At 44.1% G+C, this 18,926-nt stretch overlaps 1 protein-coding gene across 1 annotated transcript in view; it reads right to left on the bottom strand.

The window, feature by feature from the left end:
- The window catches only part of LOC147116794 (nuclear receptor-binding protein 2-like), a 301,760-nt gene that overhangs the window by 114,917 nt on the left and 167,917 nt on the right, over positions 1 to 18,926 (bottom strand). The window contains exon 5 of the mRNA XM_085987208.1: positions 4,460 to 4,500. Within this exon, the coding sequence (XP_085843334.1) occupies positions 4,460 to 4,500 (41 nt within the window). The remainder of the gene's footprint in view (positions 1 to 4,459; positions 4,501 to 18,926) is intronic.

The following is an 18,926-nucleotide window of genomic DNA, read 5'->3' as shown; positions in this document are numbered from 1 at the left end:
CCTCTTCTCGACGCCCGTTCTGAGGACGAAGCTGCCGTGGATGTAAACTGCCGCAGGGTAAGATCGGACTCGTCGCCACTGTTAAGTCTGTGTGTTCCAGTTATATTTAAGGTCAATTACTGACACAGACTACAAGAATAACTTTTCAATAGGTCTTTACTATTCGGAGGTTAGGGCTGTACTACCCAGCAAATTACTACACAGCACTTATATACCGGTGTGGTCACCACCGGTATTACCGTATACAGCAGCCAAAGAAAGTAGTACATCTCTTAAGGTGGAACAGGTTTAAGTTCTCTTAAGGTGGAACAAGTTACATACACCACACTATCAAGCCCCTTCAGAATCTTACATGTTTCAATAAGATCCCCTCTCATTCTTCTAAACTCCAATGAGTATAGGCCCAACCTGCTCAACCTTTCTTCATAAGACAACCCCTTCATCTCCAGAATCAACCTCGTGAACCTTCTCTGAACTGCCTCCAATGCAAGTATATCCTTCCTTAAATAAGGAGATCAAAACTGTACGCAGTACTCCAGGTGCGGTCTCACCAACGCCCTGTACAGTTGTAACAGGACTTCCCTACTTTTATGCTCCATTCCCTTTGCAATAAAGGCCAACATTCCATTTGCCTTCCTAATTACTTGCTGTACCTACATGCTAACTTTTTGTGATTCATATATAAAGACCCCCAGATCCCTTTGTACCTCAGCATTTTGTAATCTCTCCTCATTTAAATAATAATTTGCTTTTTTATTTTTCCTACCAAAGTGGATACCCTCGCATTTTCCCACATTAAACTCCATCTGCCAGATTTTTGCCCACTCACTTAGCCTGTCTATATCCCTTTGGAGATTCTTTGCGTCCTCCACACAATTTGCTTTCCCACCTATCTTTGTATCATCAGCAAATTTGGCTACATTACACTCGGTCCCTTCATCCAAGTCATTAATATAGATTGTAAATAGTTGAGGCCCCAGCACTGATCCCTGTGGCACCCCAATAGTTACAGTTTGCCAACCTGAAAATGACCCATTTATCATGACACTCTGTTTTCTGTTAGTTAGCCAATCCTCTATCCAATCTAATATATTACCCACAACCCCATAAGTCCTTATTTTGTGCAGTAACCTTTTATGTGGCACCTTATCGAATGCCTTCTGGAAATCCAAATACACGACATCTACTGGTTCCCCTTTATCCACCTGCTCGTTACATCTTCAAAGAACTCCAGCAAATTTGTCAAACATGATTTCCCTTTCATAAAACCATGCTGACTCTGCTTGACTATATTATGATTTTTAAATGTCCTGCTATCACTTCCTTAATCATGGACTCCAGCATTTCCCAACGACAGATGTTAGGCTAACTGGTCTATAGTTTCCTGCTTTCTGTCTCCGTCCTTTCTTAAATAGGGGCGTTACATTTGCGGTTTTCCAATCCGCTGGGACCTCTCCAGAGTCCAGGGAATTTTGGTAGATTACAACCAATGCATCCACTATCTCTGCAGCCACCTCTTTTAAGACCCTAAGATGCAGGCCATCGGGTCCAAGGGACTTGTCCACCTTTAGTCCCATTAGTTTGCTGAGTACTTTCTCTCTAGGTCTTTTGCCAATCACCTTAAATCTGTGTCCTCTGGTTACCGACCCTCCTGCCACTGGAAACAGTTTCTCCTTATTTACTCCATCAAAACCATTTATGATTTTGAACAGCTCTAGGAAATCTCCTCTTAACCTTTTCTACTCGAAGGATCTATCCTTGGCCCCTCCTATTTCTCAAACATGCTGCCCCTTGGCGACATCATCCGAAAACACCACGTCAGTTTCCACATGTACACTGATGACACCCAGCTCTACCTCACTATCGCTTCTCGCGACTCCTCCACGGTCTCTGATTTGTCAGACTGCTTGTCCGACATCCAGTGCTGGATGAGCAGAAATTTCCTCCAACTAAATATTGGAAAGACTGAAGCCACAAACTCCGTCCCTGAGCCACTGATGCCATCCCTCTCCCTGGCATCTGTCTGAGGCTGAACCAGACCCTTCCCAACCTTGGCATCCTATTTGACCTGGAGATGAGCTTCCGACCACATATCCGCGGCATCACTAAGACCGCCTACTTCCACCTCCGTAACATCGCCCGTCTCCGCCCTGCCTCAGCTCATCCGCTGCTGAAACCCTCAGCCATGCCTTTGTTACCTCCAGACTCCACTATTCCAACGCACTCCTGGCTGGCCTCCCACATTCCACCCTACGTAAACTTGAGGTCATCCAAAACTCGGCTGCCCGTGTCCTAACTCTTGTTGCTCCAGAACTAGCTGCGCCCCTAGCCAAGCTGTTCCAGTACAGCTACAACACTGGCATCTACCCGGCAATGTGGAAAATTGCCCAAGTATGCCCTGTCTACAAAAAGCAGGACAAATCCGACCCGGACAATTACCGTCCCATCAGTCTACTGTCAATCATCAGCAAAGTGATGGAAGGTGTCGTCGACAGTGCTATCAAGCGGCACTTACTCAGCAATAACCTGCTAACTGACGCCCAGTTTGGGTTCCGCCAGGGCCACTCAGCTCCTGACCTCATTACAGCCTTGGTCCAAACATGGACAAAAGAGCTGAACTCAAGAGGTGAGGTGAGAGTGACCGCCCTTGACATCAAGGCAGCATTTGATCGAGTGTGGCATCAAGGAGCCCTAACAAAACTGAAGTCAATGGGAATCAAGGGGAAAACTCTCCATTGGTTGGAATCATACCTAGCACAAAGGAAGTTGGCTGTGGTTGTTGGAGGTCATTCATCTCAATCACATGACAGCACTGCAGGAGTTCCTCAGAGCAGTGTCCTAGGCCCAACCATCTTCAGCTGTTTCATCAATGACCTTCCCTCCATCATAAGGTCAGAAGTGGGGATGTTCGCTGATGATTGCACATTGTTCAGCACCATTCGAGACTCGCCAGATACTGACGCAGTCCGTGTCCATATGCAGCAAGACCTGGACAACATTCAGACTTGGGCTGACAAGTGGCAAGTAACATTCACACCACACAAGTGCCAGGCAATGACCATCTCCAACAAGCGAGACTCTAACCATCTCCCCTTGACATTCAATGGCATTACCATCGCTGAATCCCCCACTATCAACATCCTGGGGGTTACCATTGATCAGAAACTGAACTGGACCAGCCATATAAATACTGTGGCTACAAGAGCAGGCCAGAGGCTGGGAATTCTGCAGCGAGTGTCTCACCTCCTGACTCCCCAAAGCCTTTCCACCATCTACAAGGCACAAGTCAGGAGTGTGATGGAATACTCTCCACTTGCCTGGATGAGTGCAGCTCCAGCAACACTCAAGAAGCTCGACACCATCCAGGATAAAGCAGCCCGCTTGATTGGCACTCCATCCACCACCTTCAACATTCACTCCCTCCACCACCGGCGCACTGTGGCTGCAGTGTGTACCATCTACAAGATGCACTGCAGCAACTCGCCAAAGCTCCTTCAACGGCACCTTCCAAACCCGCGACCTCTACCACTTAGAAGGACAAGGGCAGCAGACGCATGGGAACATCACCACCTACAAGTTCCCCTCCAAGCCACACACCATCCTGACCTGGACCTGTATCGCCGTTCCTTCACTGTCGCTGGGCCAAAATCCTGGAACTCCCTTCCTAACAGCATTGTGGGTGTACCTACACCATATGGACTGCAGCGGTTCAAGGCGGCGGCTCACCACCATCTTCTCAAGGGCAATTAGGGATGGGCACTAAATGCGGGCCTAGCCAGCGATGTCCACATCCCATCAATGAATTAAAAAAAAAAACTCGCACCGAGTCCCGTTCGCCCATCACCCCTGTGCTCACTGACCTACATTGGCGCCCAGTCCGGCAATGCCTCGATTTTAAAATTCTCATCCTAGTTTTCAAATCCCTCCATGGCCTCGCCCCTCCCTATCTCTGTAATCTCCTTCAGCCCTACAACCCTCCCGAGATACCTGCGCTCCTCTAATTCTGGCCTCTTCCGCATCCCCTATTTTAACCCCTCCACCATTGGCGGCCGTGCCTTCAGCCACCTGGGCCCTAAGCTCTGGAATTCCCTCCCGAAACCTCTCCGCCTCTCTACCCCTCTCCTCCTTAAAGACGCTCCTTAAAACCTACCTCTCTGACCAAACTTTTGGTCACCTCTCCTATTATCTCCTTATGTGGCTCGGAGTCAGATTTTGTTTGATAATCGCTCCTGTGAAGCGCCTTGGGACAGTTTACTATGTTAAAGATGTTATATAAATACAAGTTGTTGTTGCGGTTGTTGGGAAAGAGGAGGGTGAGAAGAGGGAAGGGGAGATAGTGGTGGAAAGAAAGCAGAGGGCATAAGAGAGAGTGAGATGTTCTTCACTGACAGTAGGGCTGCTGTTTGATGTTTGCGAGACACGGGACACGGAATAAAATGAAACAACATAAAGGACTGACCTGAGGGCAGAGAGGATCTGTGTACACCATCGTCTCCAGGCCTGTGTGAGGAAGAACAGAGTTAGACAGAGACAGAGAGAGAGCTAGAGAGGGACAGAGAGAGACAGAGACAGAGACAGAGACAGAGAGAGTCAGAGACAGAGAGACAGACAGAGAGACAGACAGAGAGACAGAGAGAGAGATAGCGACAGCGACAGAGACAGAGAGAGAGATAGCGACAGAGAGAATTCGACCCAACACAATTGTCACTAAACAAAAAGAAAAATATTTGACCTATTGGACAGAAACGACAAAAACCCAAAACAAACTCGATTGCTATTTGGCCCTAAACAGACAATACACCATGGCTGAGTACCTGACCATGGTAAAAGATAGCAAACTGAGAAAAACCTTGACAATGTACAGACTTAGTGAGCATAGCCTGGCCATCGAAAAAGGCAGACCTGGCTGCCCAGAGAGGGCAGGATATGCTCTCACTGCAGTCAGGGAGTGGTGGAGACAGAGTTGCACTTCCTCACAACTTGTGGAAACTATCAGGACATAAGGGGGAATTTCTACCCAAAATTCATAAAAATATGCCCTGAAATCAAAAATTTGAATGACCACCAAAAACTCCCATATCTATTAGGGGAACAGAGAAAATGCGTAACTTTAGCGGCAAACTATGTTACAGCTTGCCATAAGCAGAGGGACAACCAGTGAGCATTAAATCTAAGAAAAGATTATATGTATCTATCTATTCTATACTTATTTTTTTTTATATATATATATAAAGCGGTTGGTTTGTCTGTCCGTCTGTCTGTCCGTCTGTCTGTCCGCTATACACTCAAAAGTTATAGAGCGTACCTACACATATGTTATATCAAAAGAAAGGTTATGATCAGGGAAGTGTCATAGGCATATCTACTTTTTGGTCAGACAAAAATTGTTCCGACAGTATACAAAAAACGTTCAAAGATCTGCTCATTAGCGGTTGACCAATCCTACCGCTCATTAGCGTTGAGTGACATGATGGTTGACCAATCCTACAGTTCAGTGACCTGATGGTTGACCAATCGGTGCATCACGGGCGGGACCTAATCCTGCAGCCTCCCGAAACTTCGCCACCAATTTTTCCCCTGCTTTTCCTCAACGCTGCGTCGGCCCGCCGGTGCAGGAGGTGATTTGGGGTCACTCGGGCCGGGCCTCACAACCGCTCAGCCCGAGACACACAGTGGGGGACCGACAGCGGCCGGCCGTCAACCACGCAGCCCTCTAAACTGCCCTGGCAATGCCGGGCCACCCCTGCTAGTATTATATGTATGTATATTTATGTATACATAGATACATAGAAGATAGGAGCAGGAGTAGGCCATTCGGCCCTTCGTGCCTGCTCCGCCATTCAATGAGATCATGGCTGATCCTTTAATTCAGTATCCCGTCCCCGCCTTCTCTCCGTAACCCTTAACCCCTTTTGCCCGTAGAAATATATCTAATTCCCTCTTAAATATATTTAATGAGCTGGCGTACACTGCCCTCTGTGGCAATGAGTTCCACAGGTTCACCACTCTCTGAGTGAAGAAATTCCCCCTCATCTCTGTCCTAAATGGTTTAGCCCTTATCCTTAAATTATGTCCTCTAGTTCTGTTCTCACCCGCCAAGGGAAACATTCCTTCTGCATCCAGTCTGTCTAGACCTGTCAGAATTTTATATACTTCTATGAGGTCCCCTCTCAATCTTCTAAACTCCAGTGTGTACATCCCTAAACTACATAGTCTCTCCTCATAGGTCATTCCCGCCATTCCTGGTATCAGCCTGGTGAATCGCCGCTGCACCCCCTCCATGGCAAGAACATCCTTCCTCAGATGAGGCGACCAAAACTGTACACAGTACTCGAGGTGTGGTCTCACCAGTGCCCTGTACAGCTGCAGCAAGGTATCCCTGTTCCTGTATTCTAACCCTTTTGCTATGAAGGCCAGCATACCGTTTGCCTTCTTGACCGCCTGTTGCACCTGCATGCTCGCCTTCAGTGACTGGTGTACAAGAACACCCAGGTCTCTCTGTACTTCCCCCTCTCCCAATCTATTGCCATTTAAATAATAATTTGCCCTCCCGTTCCTGCACCCAAGGTGGATAACTTCGCACTTGTCCACATTATAGTGCATCTGCCATTTATCCGCCCAATCGCCCAGTCTGTCCAAATCGCTCTGGAGCTTCCTGGTCTCTTCCTCTGAGCCCACCCCCCCTCCTAGTTTAGTGTCGTCTGCAAATTTGGAAATGCTGCATCCGACTCCCTGATCCAGGTCATTAATGTAAATTGTGAACAGCTGGGGGCCCAGGACAGATCCCTGTGGTACCCCACTTGTTACTGCCTGCCATTCAGAAAATGAGCCGTTTATTCCAGCTCTCTGTTTTCTATCTGACAGCCAGTTCCCTATCCACGCCAATACTTTCCCCTTTATCCCATGAGCCTCAATTTTCCATGCTAATCTTTTATGTGGGACCTTATCGAAGGCCTTTTGGAAGTCCAGGTACACCACATCTACTGGCTCTCCCCCATCTATTCTACCAGTTACTCCCTCAAAAAATTCCAATAGATTAGTCAAGCACGATTTACCCTTTGTAAATCCATGTTGACTCTGTCCTATCCTGTCCCCATTTGCTAAGTGCTCCGCTATTTCATCCTTAATGATGGACTCCAGCATTTTGCCCACAACTGATGTAAGGCTTACAGGTCTGTAATTACCTGCTTTTTCCCTACCCCCCTTTTTGAATAGTGGGGTAACGTTAGCTACCCTCCAATCCATGGGCACTGTTCCCGAGTCTAATGAATTCTGAAAAATCATCCTTAGTGCATCCGCTATCTCTAGGGCCACCTCCTTCAGTACCCTAGGATGCATGTTATCAGGCCCTGGGGATTTGTCCACCTTCAATCCCTTTAGCTTCCTTAACACCATATCCTTAGAGATATTGATTTGCGTCAGTTCCTCCTTTGCCAATGTCCCTATTTTTCCCGATATCCCAGGGAGGTTTTTTGTGTCTTCCTTCGTAAAGACTGACCCAAAGTATGCATTTAGTTGATCTGCCATTTCCTTATTTCCCATTATATATTCCCCCGTATCTGACTGCAATGGACCAACTTTGGTTTTCACCAGTCTTTTCCTTTTGATATACTTATAAAAGCTTTTGGAGTTAGTTTTTATATTTTCCGCCAGCTTGTTTTCGTAAGCTATTTTGCCCCTCTTGATTATGCCCTTTGCCCTCCTTTGCTCTATCTTAAACTGTTCCCAATCTTCCGCTCTGGCGCTTTTTTTGGCTATTTTATACGCCCTATCTTTGGATTTTATGCTGTCTCTAATTTCCCCTGTTATCCACGGTTGAGTCACCTTTTTAGATTTCCTTTTATGCCAGATTGGTATAAACAATTTTTGCAATTTTGTCATTCTATCTTTAAATGTTTGCCATTGTTTATCTACCTCCAGTCCTCCCAGGAACGTTGTCCAATCAGACCTACTCAGTTCCCGTCTCATGGCATCATAATTCCCCTTGTTTAAATTCAGGACCTTAGTCTCTGAGTCAATTTCTTCGCTCTCCATTTCGAGTGAGAAATCGATCATGTTATGATCGCTCTGACCCAAGGGTCCCCGTACAACAAGATTACTGATTAGTCCCTTCTCATTGCACAGTACCCAGTCCAATATAGCCTGTTCCCGAGTTGGTTCCTCGACATATTGATCCAGATAACCATCCCTTAAACACTCAAGGAATTCCTCCTCCTCATTATTTTTACTGATTAGGCTAGTCCAATCTATATGTAAGTTAAAGTCACCTATGATGACAGCTGTGCTCTTATTGCACGCTTCTCTAATTTCCCTCGTGATGCCCTCCCTAACCTCTATTTTACTATTTGGAGGCCTATATACCACTCCTATTAATGTTTTTCGCCCCTCGCTATTTCTTAGCTCCACCCATATAGATTCTGTATTAACTGAGTTAATATCCTTCCTTTCAATTGCATTTATCCCCTTTTTTACTAGCAATGCTACCCCTCCTCCCTTTCTTTTTTGTCGATCCTTCCTAAATACTGAATACCCCTGTATGTTAAGCTCCCAGCCCTGCTCACCCTGCAACCATGTTTCCGTAATCCCAATTAGATCATAATTATTAACCTCTATTTCCACAGCTAATTCATCTACCTTGTTCCTGATGCTTCTCGCATTAAGGTATAAAACCCTCAGGCTTTTTTTATGCTCACATTTTTTATGAATTAGTTTGGCCCTTTGTTTTTTGTTCCTCACCCTTTTACCATTTATTTCTGTCTGCCTTTCACTTTCCTCTATTTCACTACATAGGTTTCTAGCCCCCTGCCATACTAGTTTAAATGCTCCCGAACTGCTTTATCAAAAATTACCCCGAGAACATCAGTTCCATCTCTGCACAGGTGTAGACCGTCCCTTTTGTATAGGTCACACCTACCACAAAACTGGTTCCAATGCCTCAAAAATTTAAAACCCTCCCTCTTACACCACTGCTCAAGCCACGTATTTAGCCTAACTATCCTGTTCTCTGTACTCTTACTAGCACGTGGCACTGGTAGTAATCCAGAGATTACTACCTTCGAGGTCCTACTTTTTAGCTTGGCTCCTAACTCCCTAAATTCTACTTGTAGGACCTCTTCCCTTTTTTTAGCTACGTCGTTGGTACCAACATGTATCACGACAACTGGCTGTTCCCCCTCCCCCTCCATACCTGGGCATATTTGTCTATACACACAGATCTGCGTTTATGTGTTCAATCATACATGTTTTTCTGAGCTTTGGCAACATAAGATGTATCTTGTCATGCCAATAAAGCAATTTGAATTGAATTGAATTGAATTGAGCGAGATAGCGACAGAGACAGAGAGAGAGAGAAAGACAGAGACAGAGAGAGATAGCGACAGAGAGAGAGAGAGATAGCGACAGAGAGAGAGAGAGAGAGAGACAGAGAGACTGACAGAGACAGAGAGACAGAGAGACAGAGAGGCAGAGAGACAGAGAGACAGAGAGAGAGACAGAGACAGAGAGAGACAGAGAGAGAGACCCTGTTCAACATATACATAAATGAATTAGCAGACATGCTGGAGCAAAGCGAGTCACCAGGTCTCCGTCTCCTAGATGGAGAAGTGAAATCCCTGTTCTATGCGGACGACCTGGTTCTGCTGTCTCCCACAGAACAGGGATTACAGCAACAACTAGACCTACTCGACAAATACTGCCAAAATTGGGCTCTAACAGTAAATCTAAAGAAAACCAACATCATGATTTTTCAAAAAAGGCCCAGATGTCAGGAAAACAAATACCAGTTTACCCTCAGTGATACCACTATAGGACACACTATGAGCTACACCTACCTTGCTCTAACTATTACAGCATCAGGGAGCTTCAGCATAGCAGTGAATGCACTAAAAGAAAAAGCCCGAAGAGCCCTATATGCAATAAAAAGAAAATTCTACAACATCCAAATCCCAATCAAAATCTGGCTCAAAATATTTGACAGCATAATCCTGCCCATTGCACTGTACGGTAGTGAAGTATGGGGCCCGCTAAATCACCAAAGCTACACTAAATGGGAAAAACATACAATAGAAGCCCTACATGCAGAATTCTGCCGAAGCATCCTTCGCACCCAAAGGAAAACGCCAACAAATGCATGCAGAGCCGAACTAGGCAGATACCCACTGATAATAAACATCCAAAAACGAGCACTAAACTTCCTAAATCACCTCAAATCTAGCTCCCCAGACACCCTTCATTTCAAAGCCTTTCAGACCCAAGAGCTAAACCCAGAAAAGAGTCCCCTGAGTCAGCTGCTACGGAAACTAAGTACTCAGCCGGACCCTGACCAGCCCCAGACCAACACAGCCGCCCAAACACCAATCCGAGTGAACCAAATCATTAAAAAATGCAAAGAAACCTACCTGGAACATTGGAACAAAATAACCGAAAGCCAAAGCAGATTAGAATGTTACCGGGCCCTAAAAAGAGAATATAAACTGGCAGACTACCTCACGACCATCAGAGACACAAAACAGAGACAGACCCTCACCAGGTACAGACTAAGCGACCACCAACTGGAAATTGAAAAAGGCAGATACAAGAAATCCTGGCAGCCTAGAGAGAATAGAATATGCGATCAATGTCTGGCTGGCGAGGTTGAAACAGAAATGCATTTCCTCCTAAAATGCGAAAAATTCAACACATCAAGAAACATATTATTCAACAAGCTAAGCCAAACAACCCCAGATTTCAAGGAATTGGATGATCTGTCAAAATTGAGATTAGTCCTAGGAGAAGGAAACAGACCATACCTTGGGGCCAAATATGTAACAACATGTCACAACCTGAGGACTGTTTAAAATTAAGACTGTTTAAAATTAATATTGAACGTACCAAATGAAGTACAAAGACTGTTTAAAATTAATATTGTTTAAAAGTAATATTGTATGTACCCAACAAATGTCAAATCGATTGACACCTACAGAATGTTGGAAAACTGTACCTTTTTGCTATGTAAGCTTTGGCAATATGGTTCTCTGTAAACTTTCATGCCAATAAAGCATTTTAATTGGAATTGGAATTGGAATTGACAGAGAGAGATAGCGACAGAGACAGAGAGAGAGACAGACAGACAGAGACAGAGAGACAGACAGAGACAGAGACAGACAGAGAGAGAGAGCGACAGAGACAGAGAGAGAGATAGCGACAGAGAGAGAGCACTAAACTTCCTAAATCACCTCAAATCTAGCTCCCCAGACACCCTTCATTTCAAAGCCTTTCAGACCCAAGAGCTAAACCCAGAAAAGAGTCCCCTGAGTCAGCTGCTACTGAAACTAAGTACTCAGCCGGACCCTGACCAGCCCCAGACCAACACAGCCGTCCAAACACCAATCCGAGTGAACCAAATCATTAAAAAATGCAAAGAAACCTACCTGGAACATTGGAACAAAATAACCGAAAGCCAAAGCAGATTAGAATGTTACCGGGCCCTAAAAAGAGAATATAAACTGGCAGACTACCTCACGACCATCAGAGACACAAAACAGAGACAGACCCTCACCAGGTACAGACTAAGCGACCACCAACTGGAAATTGAAAAAGGCAGATACAAGAAATCCTGGCAGCCTAGAGAGAATAGAATATGCGATCAATGTCTGGCTGGCGAGGTTGAAACAGAAATGCATTTCCTCCTAAAATGCGAAAAATTCAACACATCAAGAAACATATTATTCAACAAGCTAAGCCAAACAACCCCAGATTTCAAGGAATTGGATGATCTGTCAAAATTGAGATTAGTCCTAGGAGAAGGAGACAGACCATACCTTGGGGCTAAATATGTAACAACATGTCACAACCTGAGGACTGTTTAAAAGTAAGACTGTTTAAAATTAATATTGAACGTACCAAATGAAGTAGAAAGACTGTTTAAAATTAATATTGTTTAAAAGTAATATTGTATATACCCAACAAATGTCAAATCGATTGACACCTACAGAATGTTGGAAAACTGTACCTTTTTGCTATGTAAGCTTTGGCAATATGGTTCTCTGTAAACTTTCATGCCAATAAAGCATTTGAACTGAACTGAACTGAACTGAGAGAGAGAGAGAGACAGAGAAACAGACAGAGACAGAGAGACAGAGAGGCAGAGAGAGAGACAGAGACAGAGAGAGAGATAGCGAGAGACAGAACAGAGAAACAGAGAGAGAGACAGAGAGAGAGAGAGACAGTGAGCGACAGAGAGAGTGAGAGACAGAGAGAGTGAGAGACAGAGAGAGATAGCGACAGAGAGAGAGAGAGAGAGACAGACAGACAGAGACAGACAGACAGAGAGGCAGAGAGGCAGAGACAGAGACAGAGACAGAGACAGAGAGAGAGAGAGAGATAGCGAGAGATAGAGACAGAGAGACAGAGACAGAGAGACAGAGAGCGAGGGACAGAGAGAGAGAGAGAGAGCGAGACAGACAGAGAGAGAGACAGAGACAGAGACTACGAAAAATGGTTTGACCCAGATTGCCATAACATGAGGAAAAAACTCAGAAAAATATCAAACCAAAAACACAGACAACCAGAAATCGAGGAATTACGCCTTACTTGTTGTCAGGCACTAACACAATACAAAAACACGCTCAGAACCAAGAAAGAACAGTACATTAAGAGTAAACTCAACTCCATTGAGGAATCTATTGATTCTAATTGTTTCTGGGACAACTGGAATACATTACACAAAAAGCAACACGACGAATTGCCCATTCAAAACGGAGACACATGGGAAAGCCATTTTGAAAAATTATACCAGAAAAACACACTAAGCCCAGAGCAAGATCAAATATGTAAAGAATTGGAAAATCTCGAACTGGTCATAAAAGATAACCAAAACCCGTTAGACTCCCCAATAACTGAAAAAGAGCTATTTGAAAAATTCAAGGACTTGCGAACAAGAAAAGCTTGCGGTGCAGATGGCATCCTAAACAAGATGATTAAACACACATCCTAAAACTCTTCAACTTGGTTCTGAGTGTCGGTTACTTCCCTGATATCTGGAACAAAGGACTCATAATGCCCATATACAAAAGTGGAGACAAAGTTGACCCAAATAACTATCGAGGCATCTGTGTAACCTGGGGAAGGTATTCTGTAGTATCATAAACCAAAGACTTATAAACGTCCTTGAGGAGCACAATGTCTTGAGTAAAAGCCAAATTGGATTCTTACCAAATTATAGAACATCGGATCATATTTTCAACCTACACACCCTAATTGACAAACATGTTCACCAAAACAAAAGCAAAATTTTTGCCTGCTTTATAGATTTCCAGAAGGCTTTCGATTCTATTTGGCACGACGGTCTATTCTTAAAACTTATTGAAAGTGGTGTAGGGGGAAAAACATATGATGTAATTAAATCAATGTATACAAACAATAAATGTGCAGTTAAAACTGGAGACAAACAAACAAACAAAATATTTCTCACAGGAGCGTGGCGTGGCACAGGGCTCGCCCATCTCACCGACACTCTTTAATATTTACATAAATGAATTGGCAAAACTACTTGAACAATCTACAGCACCTGGCCTTGCCCTATATGACTCCAAGGTTAAATTCCTCCTCTATGCAGATGACCTGGTTCTGCTCTCACCAACTGAGGAGGGTCTACAGCAGAACCTGGATCTGCTAGAGTCGTTCTGTCAGACCTGGGCCCTGACAATAAACCCCCAAAAAACGAAAGTTCTTGTGTTCCAGCAAAGATCCAGACATCAGGGACCCAGAATAAACTTCACACGAGGAGCAACTAAAATTGAACAAATTACAAATTACACATACTTAGGCTTGAAAATCAGTTCTATGGGAAATTTTCATTTGGCTGTGAATGAACTGAAAGAGAAAGCAAAAAGGGCTTTCTATGCCATTAAAAAGTCAATCCAAATAGAAATTCCAATTGGCATTTGGCTCAAAATTTTTAAATCAGTAATTGAACCAATTGCCTCTATGGCAGTGAGGTGTGGGGTCCGCTAACACAACAAGAATTTGCAAAATGGGACAAACACCCAATTGAGATTCTACATACAGAATTCTGTAAAAGTATCCTCCGGACTCAGAGGAAAACCGCAAACAATGCATGCAGGGCAGAACTAGGCCAATATTCACTATTAATTAATATCCAAAAAAGAGCCATCAAATTTTGGAAACACCTAAAAATGAGCAATCCCCACTGCTATCATTACGAAGCCCTGAAATGCCAAGAGATGATCATAGAGAAGAGTCCCCTCAGTCAACTGGTCCTGGGACTCAGTGAAGTAACTACTAACACTACTAATAATGATCAGCCCCAGGACAGTGACATCCTAGCACAGAGAATTCGACCCAACACAATTGTCACTGAAAAAAGGAAAAATATTTGACCTACTGGACAGAAATGACAAAAACCCAAAACAAACTCGATTGCTATTTGGCCCTAAACAGACAATACACCATGGCTGAATACCTGACCATGGTAAAAGATAGCAAACTGAGAAAAACCTTGTCAATGTACAGACTGAGTGAGCATAGCCTGGCCATTGAAAAAGGCAGACACAGGCAGACCTGGCTGCCCAGAGAGGACAGGATATGCTCTCACTGCAGTCAGGGAGTGGTGGAGACAGAGTTGCACTTCCTCACAACTTGTGGAAACTATCAGGACATAAGGGGGAATTTCTACCCAAAATTCATAAAAATATGCCCTGAATTCAAAAATTTGAATGACCACCAAAAACTCCCATATCTATTGGGGGAACAGAGAAAATGCGTAACTTTAGCGGCAAACTATGTTACAGCTTGCCATAAGGAGAGGGACAACCAATGACCATTAAATCTAAGAAAAATTATATGCATATTATATGTGTGTATATTTATGTATACATGGGTATATTTGTCTATACACTGTATGTCTAGATCTGCGTTTATGTGTTCAATCATACATGTTTATCTGTGCTTTGGCAACATAAGATGTATCTTGTCATCATGCCAATAAAGCAATTTGAATTGAATTGAAAATTGAGAGCAAGAGAGATAGCGAGAGAGAGAGAGACAGAGAGAGAGACAGAAACTGAGACAGAGAGAGACAGACAGAGAGAGAGAGACAGAGAGACAGACAGACAGACCGAGAGACAGAGAGAGAGACAGAGAGACAGACAAAAAGAGAGACAGAGAGAGAGAGAGAGACAGAGACAGAGAGACCGAGGGCATGAGCGATAGCAAGAGAGCGAGACAGACAGACGTACAGAGAGACAGAGAGAGAGTGAGACAGAGAGCGAGAGACAGAGAGACAGAGAGAGAGACAGAGAGAGAGACTAAAAGAGAGACATAGAGAGAGATGAGAGGGAGACAGAGAGAGAAAGAGAGAGAGACAGAGAGAGAAAAAGAGAGAGACAGAAAGAGACAGAGAGAGAGAGACAGAGAGAGAGAGAGACAGATACAGAGAGGGACCGAGAGAGCAAGAGAGAGAAAGAGAGACAGAGAGAGAAAAAGAGAGAGACAGAGACAGAGAGACAGAGTCAGAGACATAGAGGGACAGACAGAGAGACAGACCGAGACAGCAAGAGAGATAGCGAGAGAGAGAGAGAGAGAGAGGGACAGAAAGAGAGAGAGACAGAGAGAGAGAAAAAGAGAGAGACAGAGGGAGAGAGAGACACACACAGACAGAGAGGGAGAGACAGAGAGACAGAGAGAGAGCCAGAGTGAGAGACAGAGACAGAGAGACAAAGAGAGAGAGAGCCAGAGAGAGAGAGAGAGAGAGAGACAGAGGGAGAGAGAGACACACACAGACAGAGAGGGAGAGACAGAGAGACAGAGAGAGAGCCAGAGTGAGAGAGACAGAGAGAGAGACAGAGAGAGAGAGAGACAAAGAGAAATAACTATTACAGCATCAGGGAGCTTCAGCATAGCAGTGAATGCACTAAAAGAAAAAGCCCGAAGAGCCCTATATGCAATAAAAAGAAAATTCTACAACATCCAAATCCCAATCAAAATCTGGCTCAAAATATTTGACAGCATAATCCTGCCCATTGCACTGTACGGTAGTGAAGTATGGGGCCCGCTAAATCACCAAAGCTACACTAAATGGGAAAAACACACAATAGAAGCCCTACCTGCAGAATTCTGCCGAAGCATCCTTCGCACCCAAAGAAAAACGCCAACAAATGCATGCAGAGCCGAACTAGGCAGATACCCACTGATAATAAACATCCAAAAACGAGCACTAAACTTCCTAAATCACCTCAAATCTAGCTCCCCAGACACCCTTCATTTCAAAGCCTTTCAGACCCAAGAGCTAAACCCAGAAAAGAGTCCCCTGAGTCAGCTGCTACTGAAACTAAGTACTCAGCCGGACCCTGACCAGCCCCAGACCAACACAGCCGTCCAAACACCAATCCGAGTGAACCAAATCATTAAACAATGCAAAGAAACCTACCTGGAACATTGGAACAAAATAACCGAAAGCCAAAGCAGATTAGAATGTTACCGGGCCCTAAAAAGAGATTATAAACTGGCAGACTACCTCACGACCATCAGAGACACAAAACAGAGACAGACCCTCACCAGGTACAGACTAAGCGACCACCAACTGGAAATTGAAAAAGGCAGATACAAGAAATCCTGGCAGCCTAGAGAGAATAGAATATGCGATCAATGTCTGGCCGGCGAGGTTGAAACAGAAATGCATTTCCTCCTAAAATGCGAAAAATTCAACACATCAAGAAACATATTATTCAACAAGCTAAGCCAAACAACCCCAGATTTCAAGGAATTGGATGACCTGTCAAAATTGAGATTAGTCCTGGGAGAAGGAGACAGACCATACCTTGGGGCCAAATATGTAACAACATGTCACAACCTGAGGACTGTTTAAAAGTAAGACTGTTTAAAATTAATATTGTTAAAAGTAATATTGTATGTACCCAACAAATGTCAAATCGATTGACACCTACAGAATGTTGGAAAACTGTACCTTTTTGCTATGTAAGCTTTGGCAATATGGTTCTCTGTAAACGTTCATGCCAATAAAGCATTTGAATTGGAATTGGAATTGGAATTGGACAAAGAGAGAGCCAGAGAGAGAGAGAAGAGAGAGAGACACAGTGGGAGAGAGAGACACACACACAGACAGAGAGGGAGCGACAGAGAGAGAGAGAGACAGAGAGAGAGATGGTGACAGAGACAGAGAAAGAGACAGAGAGAGAGACAGAGAGAGAGACAGACAGAGAGACAGAGAGAGAGAGACAGAGAGGGAGAGAGAGAGAGAGACAGAGAGGGAGAGAGAGAGAGAGAGACAGAGACAGAGAGAGAGGGAGAGACAGACAGAGTGAAGACAGAGAGACAGAGAGAGAGACAGAGAGCGAGAGATGAAGAGTACAGACCCTGAATTCCTAAAAGCTATAAAAGACATTGATATAATTGTGTTAACAGAAACATGGTGCCAAAAGGACGTGCCCACCCACTGTCCTCCAATGTACCATGAAATCATTGTGCCCTCAGTAAAGAACACTAAGACACACAAGGGCAGAACCTCCGGGGGAATCTTGGTGTGGTATAAAGGAGAACTGGACAAACACATCTCACCGATAAAACAGGGAAAATCACATGTATGGCTAAAATTAGATAAAAATATAGGAATAACAAAAAAAGATGTCTACTTATGTGCGATCTACATACCTCCAATAGAATCGCCATATTTTGAAGAGGAGTTATTTGATACTCTCCACATGGAAATCAGCCATTTCCAGGCCAAAGGAAAGGTGCTATTATGTGGGGACCTAAATGCAAGGACCGGATGTGAACCTGACTTCATAGACCCACAGGGCAACAACCATGTGTTTGGCCAGGCCCCTTTATATGTCACACCAGCCATCGCAAATCGGAACAACCTTGACTGTGAAATAAATAAAAGCGGTAGGGAGGTAGTGCAACTCTGCCGAGCCTTAGGCCTGTACATAGTTAACGGTAGGTTCAGAGGGGACTCCTTAGGGAGACTCAAATATTCCTCAACTCTTGGGTCTAGTGTGGTGGATTATACAATCACTGACCTGGACCCCTGCGATATCAACGCATTCACTGTCAGGCAGCAATCCCCCCTCTCAGACCATAACCAAATAAATGTGTACCTTAAACTTTCTGCCCAAACTACAGACACAAAAAAGGAACCCAGTAAGCTCCATAAAATAAACCAGACATACAGATGGGCCCCAGACAGTGGAGATAAATTCATCACAGCACTAAATTCACCTGATCTCACAAGTAAAATATCAAAATTTAAAGAAAATCTATATGAGATCACCAGAGATGGTGTAAACATGGCCATAGAGGATATAAATATGATCTTTCATGAGGCAGCTGTAAAAGCCGACCTTGTGAAACAGAAGAGGAAACGTTACAAAAGACAAAATAAAAATGAGAAATGGTTTGACCACGAATGCAAAAATGCCAGAAAAGACCTGAGAAAAATATCAAACCAAAAGCATCGCCAACCAAACAATCCAGACCTACGTATTAGATACAATGAGACCCTCAAAAGATATAAACACACCATTAGGAACAAAACACAAAATTATACCCACAAAATACTCGAAGAAATTGAAAACTCCATTAATCCAAATCAATTCTGGGATATGTGGAATAACCTGAGTACAACACAATTGCAAGCATTACCAATCCAAGATGGCGACATCTGGAGAACACATTTTGAAAACCTCTACAAAGACATCCCAATAAACGAAACAAACCCAAGTCAACATCATGTCACAGAAAAACTCCACACATTAGAAGCAACAATTAAAGACAACCAAAACCCTCTAGACTCCCCAATCACATGGAAAGAACTGGCCACAAAAACAAAATCTCTCCACCTAAAGAAAGCCTGTGGTCCAGACAACATCAAAAATGAAATGCTCAAGTTCAGCAATATGGAGATGCAG

The sequence above is a fragment of the Somniosus microcephalus genome, chromosome 5, assembly GCF_052327205.1.
Source record: "Somniosus microcephalus isolate GS21.2 chromosome 5, FLI_Smic_1.0, whole genome shotgun sequence".
NCBI lineage: Eukaryota > Metazoa > Chordata > Chondrichthyes > Squaliformes > Somniosidae > Somniosus > Somniosus microcephalus.
This window is presented reverse-complemented; position numbering and strand designations above follow the sequence as displayed.